At 38.8% G+C, this 24125-nt stretch overlaps 1 protein-coding gene across 1 annotated transcript in view; it reads left to right on the top strand.

Moving 5' to 3' along the window:
* ADGRV1 (adhesion G protein-coupled receptor V1) overlaps nt 1-24125 on the top strand; it is a 520471-nt gene that overhangs the window by 409416 nt on the left and 86930 nt on the right. The window contains exon 86 of the mRNA XM_072791879.1: nt 18601-18758. Within this exon, the coding sequence (XP_072647980.1) occupies nt 18601-18758 (158 nt within the window). The remainder of the gene's footprint in view (nt 1-18600; nt 18759-24125) is intronic.

Genomic DNA, 24125 nt, shown 5'->3' with positions numbered 1-24125 from the left:
GAGAGGAGAGGAAAGGAAAGGAAAGGAAAGGAAAGGAAAGGAAAGGAAAGGAAAGGAAAGGAAAGGAAAGGAAAGGAAAAAGGAAAGGGAAGGGAAGGGAAAGGAAAGGGAAAGGGAAAGGGAAAGGGAAAGGGAAAGGAGCAGTATCCACTAGAGTATAAGCTCCAGGAGGGCAAAGACTTTTGTTGTGGTGATTAGTCACTGCTCTAACCCTGGAACCTTGAACAGTATCATACATCTAATAAGTGCTTAGTAAATATTCAACAAATGAAATAATGGAGGTAATAGTGCTTGTTTTATGGAGTCGTCATGAGAATTGAACTAAAGATTGTGTGTAAAAGTATGTAGAGAGCACCTAGTATGGGACACGGAACCCAAAAATCCTAAAAGGACCCATATGGCACCCAGTATTGCCAAACCTGACTCTTCAGTGTATGAACTTCAACCCATAACCTGAGAGGTACTGATTAAATGCATGTTTTAAATGTATTTGACTTTTGAAAATTATATTCAGCATCCTTGTTTTCATAATGAGTGATTTTTTTTACATTGATGCTCACTTCATGATTTCATCAGCAGTTGGATTTATGTGTGGCTTATAAAACCTTTCATATAAAAGATAGAAGAATGTCCTAAACATTTGCCTAACTATAGACAGAGAACTGCCCGTGGCTTTATTATATCAGTATCTTGGTACTGTTTATTTGGTAATAATTATATTTATACTATAAAATGAAGTTTCTGGCTTTCCTTTTAAAAAAAAATTAAAAATCAATCAATCTCAAGAAAGACCGGAGACAGTGTTCCACTTGAAACTCCGAGCAAATGCAAATGTTAACATGCAGTGAGTTTTTATGAGGATTAAAGGGAGTTAAAAAGAATAAGGCATCTGATTTTAGCATGTGTGACAGCCCGATAGCCTATTTTCTTGAAACTTTCTCCTCAAAAAGATGCCTCTGAGGATCTAACTTTCCAAAATTGCACAGTGTGTCATTTATGGGATGGATTATAGTGTTTTGTACTCTGTTTTCTTGATGGCTTTGAAATATAGGAAAAGCTCGGCTTTGCCATGTTTCTTTGCAAGATAACTGCATGCTGACAACCATCCTGCTACTGGGCTCTCAGGAGAGTCTGGCTTTATACTTAGTGTTTTAAATAACTCGTGTCTAGTTAAAGATGTTTATGTCAGATTCCAGTTATAGTTTAGGGAGAATTTTTATTTATCAGTAAAGGACAATTTTACATTTAAAAGATAGAAATGTAAGCAGTTTCAATATCAAGAGCCCTCTTCTCCCTTCAGAAATATTGCCGCTCCAGTCTTCATCAGTTTGCTACTTTTATCCAATACGAATACTCATCTTCAGTTGTTTTGTTTAGTTTCAGGCCACTAAAGGAAAGTGGAATTTTTTGAGGCCCAGTGAATACTACCTCTACTCTACTTCCCAAGCCCCTCCAGTCAGCTTTGATCTTCCAGGTCATACCTTGACATCTTCACTGGGTCGAAGGGTCCTGAGAAGAGAGCATTTGGTTCAGTAACTGCTTCCTTCCTGATGCAGCTGTGATTTCTGGATTATTTGGGGCACTTTTGAAATTCTTACATGGCAGCTCTCTTGAGCTTTCCTCCATAATTATCCTTTACACAAACTATAGTAGAGGGTTTGTGAAATGATGTGTCTCCCTCTCACTTCAGGCCTTTTTTCTAAAATTGGTAAAAAACATAGTCCGTGTATCTTTAGACCAGTCAAGCCTGTGTTTTAATTTTCTACAGTTATTAATTCAAGTCCCTGCCCCCCAAAAATCAGGGCATGTACACAAATCCTTAGCCTTGAAAGTTTTATAGCCCCAGAGGAACAAAGATTAATCATAATTATGTTATCTTCCTGAAAATCTCAAGCCATGCTTCCCTTTTTAAGAGCCCAGATGATTCCTGAACCAACAGGAAGCAAAGCTGAGAAATCTTTGAGCATTGCCTTTTCTTTGCCATTGTCTGAAAAAGAGAATATGGCTTTCCCAAGACTGTGCAAATGATTTTCTTCTCAGGTCATTTAAGTAAGAAACATCCTTCTCAAATATCATTTCTTTATTGGCAAATATGATTTCCCCATCCAACTTCCCTGTACACAATAACTCACTCCTTCCTTTGAGCTCCTGCCATGCTTCAGGCGACTGTGCTATTGCACTTAACATATTGCATTAAGATTTGGCATGAGCCTCTCCTCTATGCTAGTCTCTAATCTTCTCCAGGTCAGAAGGCATGTATGCAGAGAGCCTGGCTAATAGTTTGCACATACTTGTTGCTGAATGAATGAATGAATGAATAGCAGTCATGTGAAAGTCAATACTGAATTTTCCGTGAATTTAAGATCAACAACATTGTCCATTGTAAGACATAGTAACCAGGTTCCTCCACATTGGAAACCATTGTCTTCTCTTGAACTACTGTGGGTGTGTGCATGTGTGTGAGTGAATGCACATTCGCCTCTGAAACACCTGCATATTGGGATGCATGTATGACTCATTTATAGGAAATGGCACTTTGGTACCCTATTTCTGATTTAATCTTAGTTTATTTTTTATTTGCCTCATTTCTCTCATTCTTATTTTTGTTTGTATAGAGTATGTTTATAAGCTACTTAAAACCCTTTTAGAGGGAACACCAGGTGGTTCAATCAGTTAAGTGTCTGACTCTTGGTTTTGACTCGGGTCACGGTCTCGCCTTTGTGAGATTGAGCCTGCTCGCATGTGTTTTTGCACACTTGCTCCCTCTCTCTCAAATAAATAAATAAAATTTTTAAAAATAAAACCCTTAAAAAAATAAAATAAAATAAAATAAATAAATAAATAAAAAATAAAACCCTTTTAGGAACATAAGCTAAACTTGAATATTTTATAGAAATAATAAAGAAGCATAAGAAAGGTTCAGTGCCTCTTTGCTGAGAGGGAAAGTAGGGGGGAAAAAAAACCATCATGAGGATGTTCTTTGCTGTTATTCAGATATTGAAATTACATGATAGGAACCTTTAACAAAGCTGCCTCAACTGCCAAAGAAAATATCTTCCAAGTATAGTAACATTGCTGTGAAAATAACAGCTTAGTCAAAGTAGGGGAGGCCACTGAGACAGTGTGTGCTCTTACCTCAAAACAGCAGCTGTAGAGATTCCCTGAGTAGTTAAGTAATCTCTAGCCCAACATAAAGATTTAATCCCACCCGAACTTTCTGTGATTTTAAATCTAGGATTTTGTATGCATTATGTGGGTTATCTTGGCAGAACCAAATGGATATTTAAACAGATGTATTTTAAAGATCGTATATCCTTCCTGCTTTCAAATGACCATTGACCAGGGCTTTCACATTTAAGTCATTGCTGTGGGTGTTCAAGGAAGTACTTGCTCTTCTGAGAAATGGTGTCAGACGCTATGTTAGAGGTGTTGATGATTTTGTGGATAAACTTGCTTTTGCAAAAAATCAGTGACATTAACCAAATATTAGGGTATCATATGAAAGGATTAAATAGTTAAATGCCACATATAATTTCTATACAAGAATAAATATAACAGTGTTTCAACAAAGAATTAAACCATTTCACATGCTAAAGTAAATTATAATGGGTACCCTTTATTGAGCTCTTACCACATGCTAGGTACTATGCTAAGCACCTTAATCAAATTAATCTTATTTCTCACAGCACATTTATTTAAAAAATAGATTTTATTCATATTTTACAAGTAAAGATTCTGAGGCTCAGAGAGGTAATTTCACTTGCCCATGGTCACATAGCTATTAAAATAGTAGTGCCAAGGTTCAAAGCCAGACCTGATTCAGAGTCCACACATATAAGCACTTGGCTCTCTCACTCTGTTTTATGAAGTTATCATTCTTCCTTTTCCAACTTAGGATGTTGCAGACAGTAAGTAGTAGGTTTTGATGTATTTTCACCCATAATCAAACCCAGTTAGATTAGCCTCTGTTTTTGGTGATAGCAGGCAGCAGAATCTTCAAGTGAGTGATTTAGAGGAGGTGATATCTTTGAACTCCCTTTCACACACCTGAGTAACAGGCTTCCAAATGAGTTACGAAGAACAGTCTTGACATTTGATAGGATTTTATCATTTAAAAGCACATGATACCATCCCAGATGATATGTATATCCCACTCTTGAATTTTAAGCATATTTTTAAAATTATTTCCAGGGGTGCCTGGGTGGCTCGGTCAGTTAAGCATCTGCCTTCAGCTCAGTCAAAAACCCTAGGTCCTAGGATCAAGTCCCTCTAACCCCATCCCTGCCCCACATCAGGCTTCCTTCTCAGCGGGGAGTCTGCTACTCCCTCTCCCTCTGCCTCTCCACTCTCCCCTTTATGCTGTCTCAGGAGTGCACACACTCTCTCTCTCTCTACCTCAAATAGATAAAATCTTTTTAAAAAATTATTTCCATTTCATGGCACATGGAAGTTTTTATTTGAAAAGAAAAAAGAGAAGTAAGGGAAAGAACCAACCATCATAAAAGGAAGTTTTTATGGCCTAGCTCTACAATTAAGAAGTTTTGCTACAAGTTAAAAAGAACCTCAGCCAAAAATCTTTAATGCATGTTAGATCATGACTTTTTTTAATTAAAAGAAATTCAGAAAGTTCGTGAAGGAGATAATCTTAAATTTTTTAAGGCAGGTTTTAGGTTCTTTGGATTTTTCTTACACATTCATGGTTATGCTCAGAAATTAATATCACTCTGCCATTCCCATTTTATTTCATTGCCTTGAAATCCTGTTGTTGAAATTGCAAGACTTGAAAATAACAGGAACATCCTGTTGTCAAAAATAAATTCCTTATGATAAAATACTAGTTCAACTGAAGCCAGTTTTTGTTTTTGTTTTTTTTTTTGTTTTGTTTTGTTCTGTTTTTTTGATTTTTGGGTTTTTTTTCCTTTAGGGGGTGAAAGAACCTCAGTGGAAGAGGGGCTTATAAGTGACAGAATGTGACTTTGGATTCACTGCCCTTCTCATATCTTTGTTACATCTCCAACTAAGTGGGACTTCATCTTTTGTATGAATTTTTACATTATGCAAAAATTTTAATGTGTGGTGTCATTAAAGGAAGGGGAAAAATGTGGAAGGAAAAAAAAACAAACAACTTTCATGGGAACGGTAACTATTGTCCAAGCTGCCTGGCTCATGACTATTGTGTATTATATTCAGAAATATGCCTGTTTATCATTCTATTTTATAATTGGTTCAGTAGTCCCCCAGCTCCTAGGAATTCATATGAAGAGTAAAATAAAGCACCGAAGACACTTCCTAAGAAAGGGATTTTTAGATTTTTAGCAGAATGTTACCTTTGCAAACATTTTAGGTTATTTTTCTCCAGTTCTACCTGTGCCTCATTTAAAGCATTGACTTAGGGGGCACCTGGGTGGCTCAGTGGGTTAAACAGCCGACTCTTGGTTTCAGCTCAGGTCATGAACTCATTGGTCTTAAGATTGGGTGCAGGCCTACTGGGGATTTACCCCAAAGATACAGATGCAGTGAGACGCCGGGACACCTGCACCCCGATGTTTATAGCAGCAACGTCCACAATAGCCAAACTGTGGGAGGAGACTCGGTGCCCATTGAAAGATGAATGGATAAAGAAGCTGTGGTCTATGTATACAATGGAATATTACTCAGCCATTAGAAATGACAAATACCCACCATTTGCTTGGATGTGGATGGAACTGGAGGGTATTATGCTGAGTGAAGTAAGTCAACCGGAGAAGGACAAACATTATATGGTCTCATTCATTTGGAGAATATTAAAAATAGTGAAAGGGAATCAAGGGGGAAAGGAGAGAAAATGAGTGGGAAATATCAGAGAGGGAGACAAAACATGAGAGACTCCTAACTCTGGGAAACGAACTAGGGGTAGTGGAAGGGGAGGTGGGCGGGGGATGGGGGATACTGAATGGGGCACTTGACAGGATGAGCACTGGGTATTATGCTGTATGTTGGCAAATCGAACTCCAATAAAATAAATAAATAAATAAAATAAGTAAATTTAAAAAAAAAAGATTGGGTGCAGGCATGTAGTTCAGTGCTCACTGGGAATCTGCTTGAGATTCTCTCTCTCTTGCTCCTCCCACAGTGTGCACACTCTCTCTCATGCTCTCTCTCTCTCAAATAAATAAATCATAAAAAATAATAATAATAAAGAATGCCTTAGGAGTTCAGACAGGTGCTAGGCAAGCAAGCCTCAGAAGTTCTTGTACCAAAAAAAATAAAAATAAAAATAAAATAAAATAAAAATAAAAATAAAATAAAATAAAATAAAATAAAATAAAATAAAATAAAAAGAAGTTCTTGTACCTTGGTTTCTTCACCTGTAAAGCTGGAGGGCAGATGGCTGGCCTTCACTATCCTTTTAGTCCTAGAATTCTGTGAAGAGCATTTTCTAAAATGAAAGAAGGAAGTACAGTTATCCATCTGGTGAGCCTCGAAGGATGATGAGCATTCACAGTGCTTGCTTTCTAGCATTTAACACTGAGAATCCCCCAGAAGCCACCCTATCCAGAATGCAGGCTCCCAAGACCCTAGACATTCTCCCTTTTCTAGAAAAACCATCAGTGAATTGGCTTTCTTGTCTTGCATCCTTTGCCTTTTCCTTGAAGGCTTTGAGGATCAGGAATACAGCAGGTAGGAAAGCAGCAGTTCAATCCCTAGGGAAGCCCCTGAACCAACAGCTCTGTGTGCTACTGCTGACCCTTCTGCGCCAGGCCTGCTCGTCAGCCTGTGGTGGTGCCATCATGTTGTGTGGAACTGCCTTCTCTATTACTCGCCTCTCTTTTGAATGACCCCTAATTACCTTGACTTTTCAAGTTAGAACCAAGTTTCAACAACTGGTCTTGCAGAAACACACATGAGTCATAGGGAAAAGCTGCAAAGGGAAAGTTTTCCTCCTTCCCCTCTTGCAGAGCCATTGTGGACACAGGCAGATCTTCTTATTTGCATAACTGAATCACTAAACATGTGCTGATTAGTAAGGAATTGGAAAGGGGAAAAACTGATATCAAACCCCACCTCTTCCATGAGGTCTTCTCTGATTACCCCAGTTAAAAAAACTTTCCTATCAAAATACCTGGGTGGCTCAGTTGTTGAGCATCTGCCTTTGGCCCAGGGCATGATCCTGGGGTTCTGGGATCGAGTCCAGCACCAGGCTACCCACCAGGAGCCTGCTTCTCCCTCTGCCTGTGTCTCTGCCTCTCTCTGTGTGTGTCTCATGAATAAATAAATAAAATATTTTTTTAAAAAAAACCTTTCCTATCATTGACCTCAAGAGTGTTAAGCACTTTCCCTGACACATAAAAGTGATAAATGTTACATTTATCTCTCTACTATTTGGAATCTTTTTCAAATGCAGGTTAAGTCATGTATGTGTGTTTAAGAGAGTTTAGGGATTAATTTCAGAAAAGGAAAGTATATAAATATGAGGATTTGGGGCTTAGTAATAAATGATGATAATAATGAGAAGTATTTTATTGTGCACCCACAGCATGCCAGGCTTTGATCCAAGGTCTTTACATGTATTAACTCATTAAGTTCTCACTCCACTCCTATGAGGGAGATGCTCATTCTTTCCATTTTACTTGTTAGGAAACTGAGGTAAGGATCAGCTCAATACTGGCCCAAGTCACCATGTCAATAAAAGGTGTACCTCGATTGGCTTAAATAGTCTGATTCCAGAGCCTTCATTCTTAACAGTACACTCTTTTTTTTGTAGGCCGTATTACCCTAATCCAGTGAGATGCCTCTACCTACTTTGATCTTCCGCACACTTAGACCCTCAATAGCAATATCATTTACCATCTTTTGAGAAACTTCTTTACACACATCATAAAGGAGATCACTTTATATCAATCTAGTGTCTAGTTTAGGGCTTTCCAACCTGGAGCTTTTCAATGTTGCTTCTACAGCTGTAATCTAATCCTTCAGATAGCAAAGCTTCAAGGAGAGTGAGATGTGTCACTTCCCCCCATCAAAACTGGGGATTTCCCACAGAGTGGATGGAATTTGGGCTCCAGATTCTTTGCTTCTTTTTGTTTTTTTAAAAAAAAGATTTTATTTATTCATGAGAGACACAGAGAGAGAGGCAGAAACACAGGCAGAGGGAGAAGCAGGCTCCATGCAGAGAGCCCGATGCGGTACTCGATCTCAGGACCCTGGGATCACATGCTGAGCCAGAGGCAGACGAGACGCTCAACCTCTGGGCCACCCAGATGCCCGCAAATTCTTTGCTTCTATCTTTACTTTCCTTTTCTGAAATTAATCCCTAAACTCTCCCATTTTCCCTGGATATTGTGGCCCATATTTCTTACCCTTCTAAACCGTTATTAGGTATCCCTCATGTGTTGGCAGTGCATTTATGGGATTTTATAAGTCTCTTTTAGTTGCATTTTGTTTTTCCTGCTCCAAGGTCCTTCAGGAAAGGAGGACCTTTTATACTTCTTATGTTTTTATCTATAACTGTTACCTTGCAGGACACATAAAAACACTAAACAAGGGACACCTGGGTAGCTCAGTAGTTGAGCGTCTGCCTTCAGCTCAGCACATGATCTCTGATGTGCTAACCCATTACTCTGAAGATCAACATCCATAAATATTTGTTCAGTAAAAAATCAGGATATCAGAATTGAAATGGGCTCACCAAGAGAGCTGAGTGTTGGAGTTAAGACAAAACTACAATATATACAACTTAGGATAATGACCTTAAATGCTTGACAAGTCACTTCATCTAGTCACATTTCCCTTGTTTTCTCAATAGTTAAGTTAGCCCTGTTTTCAGGATTTTAAGATTTAAATTTTACTAATAGCACAGGAAGAATACAGTATATTTTAAACACTATGAATGAGTTCACTTAACATTGTCTTAATGATTTGTCATCAGCATTTAGGAATACCAGTTTTTGCAGTGTGCTGTACATGTTAGTGGGACTATGGGTAATTCAAGGTGGAGGTATGATTGAGCACTCACTTATGCAGGGAGTCCTCTAGAAATTTTCTCTTGCAGCATATTTGACCTTCACATAAATTTGGAGAGTCTGTGGACCTAATCTCCAGGACAGTATAATGTGGCTACTGATCAGTAAAATGTGTTCAACCAAAAGTTGGTTTATTGGGGTGCCTCGGTGGCTCAGTCAGGCATCCAACTCTTGATTTTGGCTCCAGTCATGATCTCAGGGTTGACATTCATTGAGGAGTCTGCTTCTCTCTCTCCCTCTGCCCCCCTCCCACACCCCCTCATGTTCTCACACGTACACACATTCTCCCTCCCTCTCTCTTTCTCTAAATAATAAATTAAATATTTTTTATAAATAAAATAAAAGTTGGATTAGCCTTCTACCAAGTGATTCTTGCCCTTTGGAGAAACCATTGCCATGGCTTGTCAGAGTTTGTTGATCCTTAAAATATCTGTATCATCACTAGAGTGGCCACAGGGATGCTCTTGTCAGCATAGACCTACATTTCTACCTTTTCATATTTTTCATGGGCTCTAATGAAACATATGCAAGTGTATTGTAAGAGTATTTGGTGAAGGAACACCTTAAAGCCTACCAAGCCTTCATCAGGAAAAGGAAATAAGGGCAGCCCGGGTGGCTCAGCAGTTTAGCACCACCTTCAGCCCAGGGCCTGATCCTGGAGACCCAGGATCGAGTCCCATGTCAGGCTCCCTGCATGAAGCCTGCTTCTCCCTTCTGCCTGTGTCTCTGCCTCTCTCTCTCTCTCTCTCTCTCTGTGTGTGTGTGTGTGTGTCTCATGAATAAATAAATTAAAAAATCTTAAGGAAGAGGAAATAATATTCATGATAACACAACACACCACCTGCAGTCTCTTCTACACTATTCCTAAATGTTTTGAGTTTATTGAAATCTCAGGCTTAAAGCACAAAAAAATAAAAACTTCATTTACAATATTAATCTAGGATGGAAAGTACTGCCTCCTGCCTATGATGTGATGAAGGCTCAGCCTCACCTGAAGCTGCTTTCCTGCTGAAGGTTACACTCTAAGGCTCTCTGTCCACAGGTGCAGTCATGAAGCAAAATAGAGGTTGGGAGATACAAAAAGACAACTATTTTTTTTGGACATTAATCTTGTATTTCAGCTTATAGATCTATTTTTTGTCAATATAGAAAGACGTATAATTTTACTATCTTCAGATACAAGAAGGGGATATAATTAGTCAGAAAAAAACTTTTTAGCCACCCATTTAGAGGTTTGGTGAGTAATAATAGGTAAGGGCAGGACAGCTTTGAGCACACTACGACAATGACATTTTCCAGTACCAAACAATTTTATTTTATGAGAACATAGAGCATTAGTACATGCAAAAAAATAACAAGTCAGCCTGACCTTATTTTGATTAAATTCTGAAAGGGCTTGATTCACTGGAACTTACCTGGAGCAAAGTTGGCAAGCACGGTCCAATAGGCTGATTTCAACAGAATCACCAAGTTGTTCAGGGAACAGACTGCTCGGACTTGAGTTTCTTGGAAAAAGAGAAAAAGACAAGGTCGTTTGTGGAATCATGATTTTTAGAATGTTTTTCATTAACTATCTCTAACCTTTGTTTATGATATTTTGAGCCTACTATTCATCTTTGGAATTTATGTGTAAATATATTTTACCTTTTTAATGAGCTAGGGATGTGGGCAACTATCTCATTCAGCAAGAGCTAATTAGACACAATAAAAGGCTGGGTTTTTTAATGTATATATCTGCTTGAAAATTTTAGACAATTTAATATTTGACAAACTTAAATATCTGCTTTTTTTTTCTTTTTTTTTTTTTAATTTTTATTTATTTATGATAGTCACAGAGAGAGAGAGAGAGAGAGGCAGAGACATAGGCAGAGGGAGAAGCAGGCTCCATGCACCGGGAGCCTGATGTGGGATTCGATCCCGGGTCTCCAGGATCGTGCCCTGGGCCAAAGGCAGGCGCCAAACCGCTGCGCCACCCAGGGATCCCAAATATCTGCTCTTTTTGAAGTATATGAAACAATACTGCTCTGATATGTCCATGTTCTTCCTTGTTCAATCTTTTCAACTAATAGAAGCATAGAGATATATTCTAAGTACTGGAAAATGAGACTGATTCTTATTTTTTCCTTTGGCTTCTTCAAAGGCAGTTGTCAATGTGTCTGTCAAGTTAGATAGCAACACTAACCTGGCCTAGCCTGAGCTCTAAAACCCATGATCTTCTACTCCATCTTCAAGAGCAACATTGTTTTTAAGCAACAGTGTGTCCTCACTCCTTCTTTCTCTATCACTTACTCACTCACTGTGTTTTAATTGTGGCCATTATAGTTGCACATAAAAACCCACTAAAGCTACTTAAAGAGGGTGGAGTTACAGTCTCAGGCATTCTCATAGAATTTCAAAAGCCAATGATGAGGTATAGTTGGACTTCAGAGAACCTGAAATTAGAATGCTAAAAACTCAGGATACCTGGGAGGCTCAGTGGTTAAGCATCTGCCTTCAGCTCAGGTCGTGATCCTAGGGTTCTGGGATTGAGTCCCTTGTTGGGCTTCCCCACAAGGAGCCTGCTTCTCCCTCTGCCTATGTCTCTACCTCTTTCTCTCTGTCTCTCATGAATAAATAAATAAATAATAAATAAATAAATAAATAAATAAATAAATAAATAAACAAACTAACTTAAAAAAAAAAAACCCTCTTCATCTTTCATGGATCACAGAATCTCTCACTTCTCGTTTTAAGCATCTGAATGTTCCTCCAACCCTTCCTTGTCTCCTCTCCTTCTGAATGGGAAGCACAATGCCCAGGCATCTTTCTGTGCCCTTCCATGGCTAGCACTGTACATAGTATGTGATAGATATTCAAACGTTGCTTGGGTTATTATTGACCCAGGCGCACATGAAATGCGGGATTTTCTGTACCTACCCTTTTTTTGGAGTGATTTTTAAAAAGTACTAAAAATCAGTTACATCAGTGAACATTTCTTAAGGGTCTGATTATGCAACAAGCATTTCTTAAGGAGAAAGAAATATAAAGAAAATATTATACTTCCTGTCCTCAAGGAGGACACTAGCATGTTTACCACCAGCTCTAATATGTCTCTACTGGAATTGTAGAAATAATTTTAGAATTGTAGGGGTAGCAGTGAAGATAAATGAGCCTGCTTATGCTGCTAGCAGTTTGCCCTCCTGTAATCCAGACGTCATTTTTCCATACATACAGTGAGGCTAATGGGATTGTGTAGATGTTCATGTGTGATAATGCATATAACAAATGCCTAACACATAAAAAGTGATCACTGCTAGTATTAGGAGTAGTGGTGGTAGAATTAGGAATAGTAGCAGTAAAAAAAAAAAAAAAAAGGAATAGTAGCAGTAATATTTAAAACAGTTTTCATTATCCATCTAACTCACTCCAGGAAAATACTTTGTTCCTTCCCTTCCTCTCTAAGTCCATACAATTACCCTTATATGCAATTTCACTTTGTAGGGCTTGTCTGCAACATAATCTTGTTTTTTTGTTTAAAGTTGAAACTTCAAGGAACATGCAATTTAAAAATTCAGTCAAGGGGATACAGTTGGTTAAGCATCAGACTGGATAGCTCAGTTGGTTAAGCATCAGACTATTGATCTCAGCTCAGGTCTTGATCTTAAGGTTGTGAGTCCAAGCCCTGCATTGGCTTCCACACTGAGCTTATAAATAAGTGAATGAGTAGATGAATGAATGAATGAATGAATGAATGAATGAATGATTTCGCTTGGTATGAAAACCGCTATATGCACTACAAAAGGAGGACAGAGAGAAGAATAAACATATTTTCCTACCTTGCAGCTAGTTAAATCCAAACTGTTATTTTTCTCTTCTCTCTGATGTCATCATAAATGTATTCAGTAGGAAAAATTAATGTGCTTGAAGTGTTTCTCTAAACCTCTCTGGCCATGTTGGATGAGACAGGAAATCTGTACATACACACAAATATAAATTCACAGGTGAATAAAAAATATGTGTTAAATAATATCATCTTTGGAAAGAAAGTAAATTGTACATGCACAGAAGGGAATATTGAAATCAGAAGTATTGGCCTAGATTTTGTTTATAACTGATAAGCATCTATCTAATAGCATCCGTATTCTTCACCCAGGGCCAACAGACAGATATATTGTACATTTTTTTGATGATTTATTCATTTATTTGAGAGAGGGAGAGCGAGCAGGGGGAGAAAAAGAGGGAGAGGGAAAGAGAGAGAATCTCAAGCAGACTCCATGCCAAGTTCAGAGCCTGACACCAGGTCTGTCTCAACAACCCTGAGATCACAACCTGAGCCGAAGCCAAGAGTCAGATGCTTAACCGACTGTGCCACTCAGGCACCCCTATACTCTTCACACAAAGTAGAAACCAGTTTACAATAAACGAACAATTTTTTATTTGTCATACATTAAGTACATTTCTAGGGTAAAACTGACAGGCCATCCATCTCCTTTATCCCCGGATAAAGTAACATATCACCAGGAGTTTCCAGGAAGAAAAAGTTGGTTGAAACAACAAATGTAGCTGCTGATGTAGGTGCCATCAGTAAAGAAATTTTAAGGAGATTTACCTTGGGGAGATTGGCATGTGGGCCTCCGAATCATTACTGTTATGATTGTCTTACTGAGGAGAAGTACTGACAAAGAAGGCCTTGAGAAAAAAACATTTAGAGTTGACCCTTGAACAACATGATTTGAAATGTGAGGGTCCCCTTATATGCGGCTTTTTAAAAATAAATACAGTTCATACTGTAAATGTATATTCTTTTCCTTATGATTTTTAATAACATTTTCTTTTCTGTACCTTTGTTCTTTTTTTTAAGATTTTTTAAAATTCATTTATTCATGAGAGACACGGAGAGAAAGGCAGAGACACAGGCAGAAGGAGAAGCAGGCTCCATGCAGGGAGCCTGATGTGGGACTCGATCCCGGGACTCTGGGGTCACACCCTGAGCCAAAGGCAGATGCTCAACTGCTGCGCCACCCAGGCATCCCACTTTATCCTAACAGTACAATGGAGAATACATATAACATACATATGTATTTTAATGCACATAATATGTGTTAGTCAACCATTTATGTTATCAGTAAGGCTCCAGTCAACAGTAGGCTCTCGGTAGTTTTTAGGGAGCCAGAAACTATACGTGATTTTTTTTTTTTAATTAAGTAGGCTCCATGCCCAATGTGGGGCTTGAACTCATGACCCTGGCATCAAGAGTCACATGCAGCACTGACTGAGCCAGCTAGGCACCCCTATATGTGGATTTTTCAGTGGAACAGGCAGTCAGTGCCTCTAACCCCTGCATTGCTCAAGGGTCACCTGTATTTTTTCATCACCTAGTTCTTTTTTCATTACCTATGTAACCCAGATGTTACCCTGGATTTCTTCAAGTCCTCCAGTTTGCCAGGGTCAACTTGTTCTTTAAAATATAATTTAGGGACACCTAGGTGGCTTTGTCAGTTAAGTATCTGCCTTCGGTTCAGGTCATGGCCCCAGGGTCCCGGAATTGAGCCCCACATCGGACTCCCTGCTCAGTGGGGAATCTGCTTCTTCCTCTCCAACCCAGTCATGTGCTCTCATGTCTCTATTACTATCTCTGTCTCTCTGTCTCTGTCTCTCCAATAAATAAAATCTTTAAAAATGTAATAAGCACATTAATTTATTTGGACTCGAATCACAGTCTCACACACAAGGAGTTCCCTGTGTCTCTCCCAGTATGTTTAGCAGTTGTGAGTGGAGCTTATGTCTCTCCTGGACTCCTTTGCTTCTGAGTTCCTTCTTATGCTGATTTCATATGGGAAAAAAGAAAGTGAGATATCCCATGGTACCCACATAATTTTTTTTACATCAAGTTGGGTAATGTAAGTGAAAACACTTCAATAAGTATAAAGTGCTACCTAAGGGAGGTAATCTCAGTAAATTAGAAAGTGATGTGGGCAGCCCGGGTGGCTCAGTGGTTTAGCGCCGCTGCCTTCAGCCCAGGGTATGATCCTGGAGACCTAGGATCGAGTCCCACGTCGGGCTCCCTGCATGGAGCCTGCTTCTCCTTCTGCCTGTGTCTCTGCCTCTCTCTGTGTGTGTTCTCATGAATAAATAAATAAAATAAAATTTAAAAAGAAAGTGACATAAAGCATTGTGGTGAATGCTCTAAGAGTAGACCAGAAGGGGGACGACGAGGTTAATGAAACAGAATCTACTTGTTTCATCTGGCTGAAAATAGAGAAAAGGATGAAGCTATGAAGTTTTGAGAAGATGTTGAAATAAATTAGATTGTCTGTGGGTTATAATAAGAAAGGAAATTCACTCATGAAACTTTGAAAGGGAACAGCAAAAATTAGTCATGTGATTGCAAGAATCCCGTAGTGTGCAACGCCAGAAGAGAGGAGGGCCACCAGAATACTTTGAAGCTGGGTGAGCTGGTAATTATATGAGCCACACTTTCCTCACCCTTTTTAAGAAAGCAAATCCACATAGCTTTTGTGTCATTTCTCTGGCAATTGCCAGATCTGTTCTTGAAGCAGTAGCTGCCAGAGCGCTCATCAGCTGCTTCCACAGCTCATGTGTGTATAGCATTCAGTCTACTTACTCAGTTCTTACATTACATTCACTTTTTCCGAGAATTTGTTCCCAGCCTTTCTTGAGAAACTATTTCTAATGTAATATTCAGTTTCCTAACTCCACACATCACATTCATGTGACCTAATCTTCAGACTACCTGGATGTACTATATATCTTATTCGATGGGACTGAAAGAAATTCTGGTTGGTGAGGCTTGTGTGCTGTTGTTGTTGTTCTTTGTTGTTGTTACTGTTGTTGTTGTTGTTGTTGTTTAAGGGTAGACTGTACTTCATTTATCTTGGGCACTTTTAAACGTATGTCAGAAGTTTTATTCTACACAGTAGAAATTCCATACTGTATTGATCAGAAACTTAGAGTAATACCTATTAGCTTTTTTTTTTTTTTTTTTTAAGATTTCATTTATCCATTCATGAGAGACACACAGAGAGAGAGGCAGAGGGAGAGGGAGAAGCAGGCCCCATGCTGGGAGCCCTGAGCCAAAGGCAGACACTTAACCACTGAGCCCCCCAGGCATCCCAATACCTATTAACTTTAAAGGAAAAGTTCAAGGAGGAGAATTTAAAAGAAAGTGTTGTGGAATGACATAGCCTGCTCCACCTACTTTCCATAGACATAGTGGGGGGGGGGGGGGGGTCCTGACTACTGTCTGCACTGGTGGGATACCCTTTTAGCCCTGTCTCATTTGCATCTGTCTCATTTGATAGTGTTTTAGAAGAGTTGTCTGGATCCCTAGTCCCTAAGAAAGGTGGTACTTACATAAGGCAAATCATTTTTTGTTGGCGGAAGACTGGCATGGAGTGACAGCTACACAGAAGTGGGCACGGGCAGGGCTATGCAGTATAGCAGTGCTGAGGTAGCCAACAAGGCAGGAGGTGCTGCCAACGGGACCAGGCATGCTGTGGGCCAAGGCCCTCCCATCGATGATCTGGCCCCACGTTGACCATGTGGAGGACAAACTTTGGGCACTCTCAACAGCCCAGTACTTATAAGAGGCCATGACTGTACAAGTGTACAGCTCTGAAGAAACAGAAGAAAGCGGGTCACCTCAGAATTGGATAATTTTCCTGCCCCCTTCTCTGAAAGAATGGGCCAGCATAGCCAAGTAATTGTACAAGCAGGGAGAACTGCAAAGATTTTTTAAGAGCCATGTATGGAACTTAGAGGATTACCTCCTCTTCCCAAGAGCCACTGCAGACTTGCCTAGTCCCTTCTAACTTCCTAGGGGTTCACTTTGCCTCATTTATTTTTTTTTTAACCAGGACAGTGTGCCATTTGTTGGGTTCTGCTTTCAAGGGTTGTCTTCTAAAGTAAAGTTTTTAGGAAAGCACTTCAAACAGAGACATGAGAACCAAACTTGGTCAGCCACAGAACAATGTAGATGTTGAAGAGTCAAACCTCTGCCACAGCACTTGGTATGAAGTGTTTATGACACCATGAACAAGTCATAATAGATTCAGTAACTCTACTTTACAGATAGAAGTTGAATTGTGATGACATTTTTCAAGGTAAAAATAAAACATTGAGGCCTATGTGAGTTCCTTTGTCAGTATCCATGTCGGTCTAAGCAACTTTCAGCCAGACTCTGGCAGTGAATCCATAATTCAGACGAAAACAATTGTTTAAAGCCAGTGTACAGAAAATGAGTAGCCAACATGACTACTATTTTTAGTGCAGAAATATATTCAAGATCAAAGCCATTAGCATTTGCCTGTTTTATTTAATCATACGCCTTTTACCTGGAAGATACAGGTCTTCTGGCATACAGATGAGTGTACAGGGAATGATTCAGGCTTTGTGCTGTCCAAATTAAATTCTAAAAGCCAGGATATTCATCATTCTGACATCTCTTTGCAGATGCAGAATGTGTATTGAAATATCTCTTGAAATGTGTCTTGTTTACTTGAGGAATACATTTACCAGATCATGTTAATCAGAACTAATACCTAAGTAAGGTCTTTAATAATGTATCTCTTTTTAAGTTTAAAATTGAGGCACTATTTTTCCCAGTTGCAAGAATGGCTGTTTGTCCTGATTACCTATATTTTGGATTTTGAGGTTTCCTTCTAAATAGTTTTACTCTTTCATTGAGTTTCCTTCAGAATCCATTATTTTTAGTTATACTGTAATCTAGGTTTATAGATATTAAAAATGAAGAAGTCACAAAAAGACATCTGAAAGGAGTTACTCCCTACTATTAAGATTTCTTGTAATTAAAAGTATTTTAGTATTATAAGTTGTGGGAGGTGTGTTCTTTATACCTCAAAAGCACAGTTTTAGATATTGAGATATTTATATATTTAATAGTCCTCCATTTTGACATTCTTTGTGAAGGCCTTTATGTAAAGAACAAGAGGATTTTATGACCGATGGGTAAAAAATTCTAGTTATATCTCTGAAACCATTTTCCATGGATTTTCAGTGTTCCCAAAATAAATAATGTGAGTTTACCTTGGACCTCACTGATCTAAATAAACCCAGTAATCATAGATACAGTTGTACAGAACTTCCAAATGGAAAGTTGTCATTTTCAAAAGAATTAATGGCTCTTGGGGAAATGTATAACTTAAAAATGACAAAACTGTCTTTCACTCAAAAAACAAGATTGTGGAAACAACAGAGCCCTAGGAATCTTCAAATTCGCTTTTCCATGATGCCACCTTTTATGCGGCGCTCAATGAGACCTTGGTCTATTAGAGCCAACCAGATGGAAAAGCAAACATGCTCTTCTCAGATTTATTCTATCACAACCTCTGTTAAAGTTTCCTGAGCACCTCAGGATGCACGTGTTCCGTGGAACTGACTGACTTCGTGAAGCAGTGGGTTAGATGTAAGCGGGTAGCCTCCACTCAAACAAAGCTTCAATCTGGCAAACCAAAAATTTGCTTTTGCCCACGTTTCCATACAAAGAGTTAGTATAAAGTGATGACGTAACACATTCCAAATTTAGAAATGTTTATATTGAAGCTGTCTGAGTTACCTCGTCGCCTCTTCTCTCTTCCAGGTGTTTCATCCCAAACATCTATGCAGCTCTGTTCACCGCGGCCCTGGTTCCTTCAATGTGCCTGGTAGTGGTGTTCGTGGTATTTATCCATGCCTACCAGGTGAAGCCACAGTGGAAAGCATATGATGATGTCTTCAGAGGAAGAACAAACGCTGCAGGTTTGGAAGGAACCCTACTTATACTTTGGAGATGGGAACTTTTTAGTGGTGGGAAAATGTCACGGAATGATTGTAACCAAGCAAAAAGAAGAAAGGAAGGAAAGGAAATGGAAAGGGCAAGGGAAAGGGAAAGGAAAAGGGAAAAAAAGAAGTTAGACTCAGCTTCCAGCTCTGAGGCCATAAATTAAACTATGGCTCTCTAGTTTCTCCTGCTTCTTGACATTTCCTGAAATGTCCCTTTCTTCAGGGCTCCATAGGTTTTATTGCTGGTTCCAGTTTTGTCCTTAAGATATTAATGTTCAGGGGCAGCCCCGGTGGCTCCGCGGTTTAGCGCCTCCTGCAGCCCAGGGCGTGATCTTGGAGCCTCGGGATCGAGTCCCACGTCGGGCTCCCAGCATAGAGCCTGCTTGTGTCTCTGCCTCTGTGTGCGTGTGTGTCTCTATGAATAAATAAATAAAGTCTTTAAAAAAAAAAAGATATTAATGTTCAAGTAAATGCCTCACAGCCTTGGGAGCTGCTTCCCCAGGCTTTCTTCAAGTCAGGCAATAACAACCTGTGTTCAGCCTGTGAAATCTATTCATTTCTTTCAGCTTCTGAAACTTCATCACAGACAACCCTCGCTAACGCCCTTGAGTGCTGTAGTTTGCATGTGGAGTTCTGATTTGTGCTGACAGATGTTTAAAAACATATGTGATCAGACAGCTTCATAACTGGCTACACATGTCTGGTTACTTAAGAGTGCAAGTCTTTCCAGCTCAAATTGGCTTTCACTGCAGCTCATTTTTTCCCTTTGAATCATCCTTAACACAGGTTTTTATGGTCTGATTCTTTTTTGTTGTTGTTAGATTAGAGTCTCTTAGGAATTTTCTTAACTAGGAACAGTAACCACACACCTACACAGAGAAAATTCCCCCTAAAATGGTGAGTGGTGGGGATGTTGGAGAGAATCTTGTGAGCCGGGGCTGGGGAGCCCTCTTGGGCCAAAGAGGAAGTCTCCTCTTTTCTAAGTTTTTATAGATCTAAAGCCAAATGAGTGAGAGGAATTTTCACATTTTAACTGCTTTCGAAAAGTTTAAGCAAGATACCATCTATGAAGTCCCTTGAAGAGTGTCTACTACATTATTAGCTGCTCAATAGATACTGTCACAGGATAAGAAAATGAGACCCTCTAATGTATAAAGAACCTTCCAGTTTTTGAAATGGATCAGGAACACTTGAAAAGATTTTCCTCATGATGTAAAGAGAAGGGACTTTTTGATATTAGTTTGTGGGGTAGTTTGTAGGAGAGCTGGATCTAGCCAGCTCTTCTTTCTTCTTTCCATTTAAATATGCAATCATTATGTGGGCAGAAATATTATTTAAGGTTATAATCAATCTTAAATTATTCAGTAAAAGAAGCAATATTCAATGTAGAAATCCTACTTTTTCATGGGACATAGAATTTATCCAAAAGCTGTGCTTTTATTCAATTTGGGACTCATTTTATTAAAATACATATGCTTTTTGAACGGAAGGTTTGTTTCTTTCCCCAAATGATAAGATTTCATTTGTTTTCCATATAATATAAAAGTGCCAGTGTTTTCATGTTTTCAATAGTGATAACATAAGGTCCTAGCCTAATGAGTTCATTCTTTTTCATAGCTAAATCACCTTTTGGATATGATCCATCATGGATATAGTAGATAATAATACTCCAATTATCTGAGAATAATAGCCCTCAAGCATTAAACATAATGCTAAAAGCTTCAGCACTTGTTTCTCAACTAGGGAGACCTCTTGCCATGAAATATTAATAGAAGCATTGTTCTGTTGTAGCTTTTCAAGCAAAAAAAAATTATTTCTAATTCCTCCATCCCCATAACATTCAGTCTAATAGTCAATATTTCACACTTGGACTCATATTATTTTGCTGATTGGTCACTAGTCTATAGTCTTTCTTCTCCATCTCATTTTCTCAGATATCTGTATTTCAAAAATGTAAAGTGGATTCTCTCATTCAGCATTACAGCCTTTCAGGTTTGCACTCATTGCCTGAGAAAAGTCCGGTCTCTTTGGATGACAATACAGGAGTCCCCACAGCCTACTCCTGCGCCATCTGTCATCCCCAAGTTAGTTACTATCAATCCTGCATTCTGACCATGCCATGTGTTTACTCTTTCCTAAAATTACCTGATCCTATCATCTTTGGTTATGTAAGGAGACCTCTACTTTGAACTCTTCATCATTAGTTGATAAAAGCCATGTGTTAAGTAATGTGGGGAAATGTGGATGAGAGAGAGGTGGAAGGGGCTTATTATCCTTCCGTAATCTTCATTCACTCCCCACAGCTGTCCAGAATAAACCCATAATCTAAGTAAAAATGGTATGCTGGTATGCTGGATAAGCACAATTTAATTCCTCTAAACCCCCCTTTCCAACAAGGTACTACGCAGTCTTTTATAGCAGTTCTGGAAGTTCCCAACATGCTACCTCTTCTCTGAAACCTTTGCAATTGCCTCTTCATAGAACCACACCAAAGAAGAATTGCTCATTTCCTCATCTATGCCTTTAAAGCATTTTGTCCCTACAGCCATTATAGCACTTATCTTAGAATAAAAGGGTGACTTCCTTTGGTGTGTGTGGTTGATTTCCTTAATAAATTATGAATTCTTGGAGTGCAGGGACCATTTATTATTCATCTCTGCATCACCATGGCCTTTTAGAGTGCTCAGTGGAGAGGAGTATAGTTAATATGTGTTAATTTTAATTAACTATTGTTAATAGTTGATATAACAAATGAATAAATTAATAATCATAAATGCAGGGATGCCTGGGTGGCACAGTGGTTGAGCGTCTGCGTTTGGCTCAGGTCATGATCATGGGGTCCTGGGATCGAGTCCCGCATCAGGCTCCTTGCATGCAGCCTGCTTCTCCTTCTGCCTATGTGTCTGCCTCTCTGTGTCTTTCATGAATAAATAAATAAAATATTTAAAAAAAAATCATAAGTGCAACACAAAATCGTTTAGGTTTGGATCCTTAAGCTAACTATAGCATTAAAAAGAAGAGGAATGTTATATCATCAAAAGTAAAAATTAAAGGATTTATCTCCTTGATCTGTTTTGTAGGTATTCCTTTGAACATTACTATCATTGGGGCTATAATTTTTTTCTGGACTTCTGTGATTCCCAAAATTACGTGTTCAGCATTGACTGCTGGCCTAATCTTTTATATTTTATTTGCAATCTGCTATATCACACTACATTCGAATATGCTCCACTTCAAATTCAGATTTTCTAGAAGGAAAATCTACCTACCAAGAAGCATTTGATACTCTTTTTGAATCTTTGTGCTAAAATTCCATTGCACTGACCTGAAAAGTGTCCAGTTGGGATGGCACTGTAAATCCATGTGTTGCCCTCTGCCCTGCTCCATAAAAGCCTTTACACAGGAGTTAAAGACAGGCTATAATAAGAGAAAATATTTGTTAAAGCGAACATCTCTGTGGATCAGAAATAGAGCAGACACCCAAAGTAGTAAACTGGACTGAAACCATGGCCCCAGTGTTTTCTTCGTCCTTAAGCTGGTGGATACAGGAGTAGCTCAGCTGCTGTGGGATGAATTAGGACCTAAAAGATTTCACCCAAGGCAGGTAGACTGGAGCAATAGCACCTGCATGAAAGGAGCCTGAAAAACATCTGCCGCAGTAGCCTTGGCTTTGACTTACAGGAAATCAGGATTCCAAGGGGAAGGCAAAGCATCTCATCCAGTATCCGGGTCAGGTTTGCAGACTGAGTAGCTGTCATATCCACATGTCACCATAGGGACAGGAGGCCCAAGACATCAAACTAGTTCTCTTTGAACAGGAGAGCTGAGTGGAAACACCCCATAAAGCCACTAGACAGAAAAAAGTAGGCAGACAATGAAAACAAGCAAAGAGACAGATGCTTTCTACTCAAGATTACTTGTGGTTTAAAAGTTTCAAACATTGGAGGAAAACCAACAGCCCTCAAAATCAGCAATCAAAAAGATGAATTTAAACCAGAAAATATTTTAAATATAGAATGAACTGTAAATAACTTTATAAGTATGTTAGGACACTTATCAGATATAGAACAGGAGTCATCAGACTGTGGCCCCTTGGGCACTCAACGTATTTTCCCCATTTCATTCTTCTTTAACAGCTTCATTGAGATAAAATTTACTTGGCAAAGTTCATCTGTTCAAATTGTGCAGGTCAGTGGTCTTTAGTATATTTATATAGTTGTTTGACAATCATCATATTCTAATTTTTCAACATTTTCATCACCTCAAAAAGAAACTCCATACCCATTAGCAGGCAGTCCCCATTCTGTACTTCCCTAGGCCCTAGGTAACTATTAATCAACTTTCTATTTCTATAGATATGTCTATTCTGGACTTTTCCTTTAATCGGATCATAGATTATGCAGTCTTTTGTGTCTGGCTTCCTTCATTTAGCATAATGTTTTCAAAGTTCATGTATATTATAGCATGTATCAGCACTTCGTTGTTGTTTTTTTTTAATTGACAAATATTCCACTGTATGGATACATTACATTTTGCTGGTCTGTTCATCAGTTGATGGTCATTTGGGTCTTTTTTCACCTTTTTGGATATTATAAAGAACACTGCTATGGACATTCATATGCAAGTTTTTGTATTTTCATTTCTCTTCAGTATATACTTAGAAGTGGAATTACTGGGTCACATGGCAGTTCTATGTTTAATATTTTGAGGAACTGCCAAACTGTTTTCCGAAGTAGCAGCAGTGACCTGTTTTTGTAAGTAAATTTTTCTTGGAACTGAGCCAAACGTATTTGTTTACATATATTCAATGGCTGCTCTCACAGTGCAGAGTTAAGTATATGTTGTTGTAACTGGGACTGTGGTCTGCAAAACCTAATATATTTAATATCTGGCCATTTACAGAAAAAGGTTAACCGACTCCAATGTAAGGAAATATTTATCCACCAAAAACGTTTAAACATAAAAAACAAAAATAGATATAAACAATATAAAAACAGGCACATATGAAAATCAAATAATTTCAGAAACCTTGGTAATGAAAAACATACCCTTTGAAATTTTGAAAGATCTTAATATTAGGGCAGCCCCGGGGGCTCAGCAGTTTAGCGCTGCCTTCAGCCCAGGGCCTGATCCTAGAGATCCCGGATGGAGTCACACGTCGGGCTCCCTGCATGGAGCCTGCTTCTCCCTCTGCCTGTGTCTCTGCCTCTCTCTCTCTCTCTCTGTGTCTCTCATGAATGAATAAATAAAATCTTTAAAAAAAACAAAGATCTTAATATTTGAGATAAGCCCTAAATGAGAAGCTGTGACGAGGAATGAATTAGAATCTGATGCTAGAATTGA

The sequence above is a fragment of the Canis lupus genome, chromosome 2, assembly GCF_048164855.1.
Source record: "Canis lupus baileyi chromosome 2, mCanLup2.hap1, whole genome shotgun sequence".
Classification (NCBI taxonomy): domain Eukaryota; kingdom Metazoa; phylum Chordata; class Mammalia; order Carnivora; family Canidae; genus Canis; species Canis lupus.
Note: the sequence above shows the minus strand (reverse complement) of the source record. Positions and strands in the feature narration are given on the sequence as shown.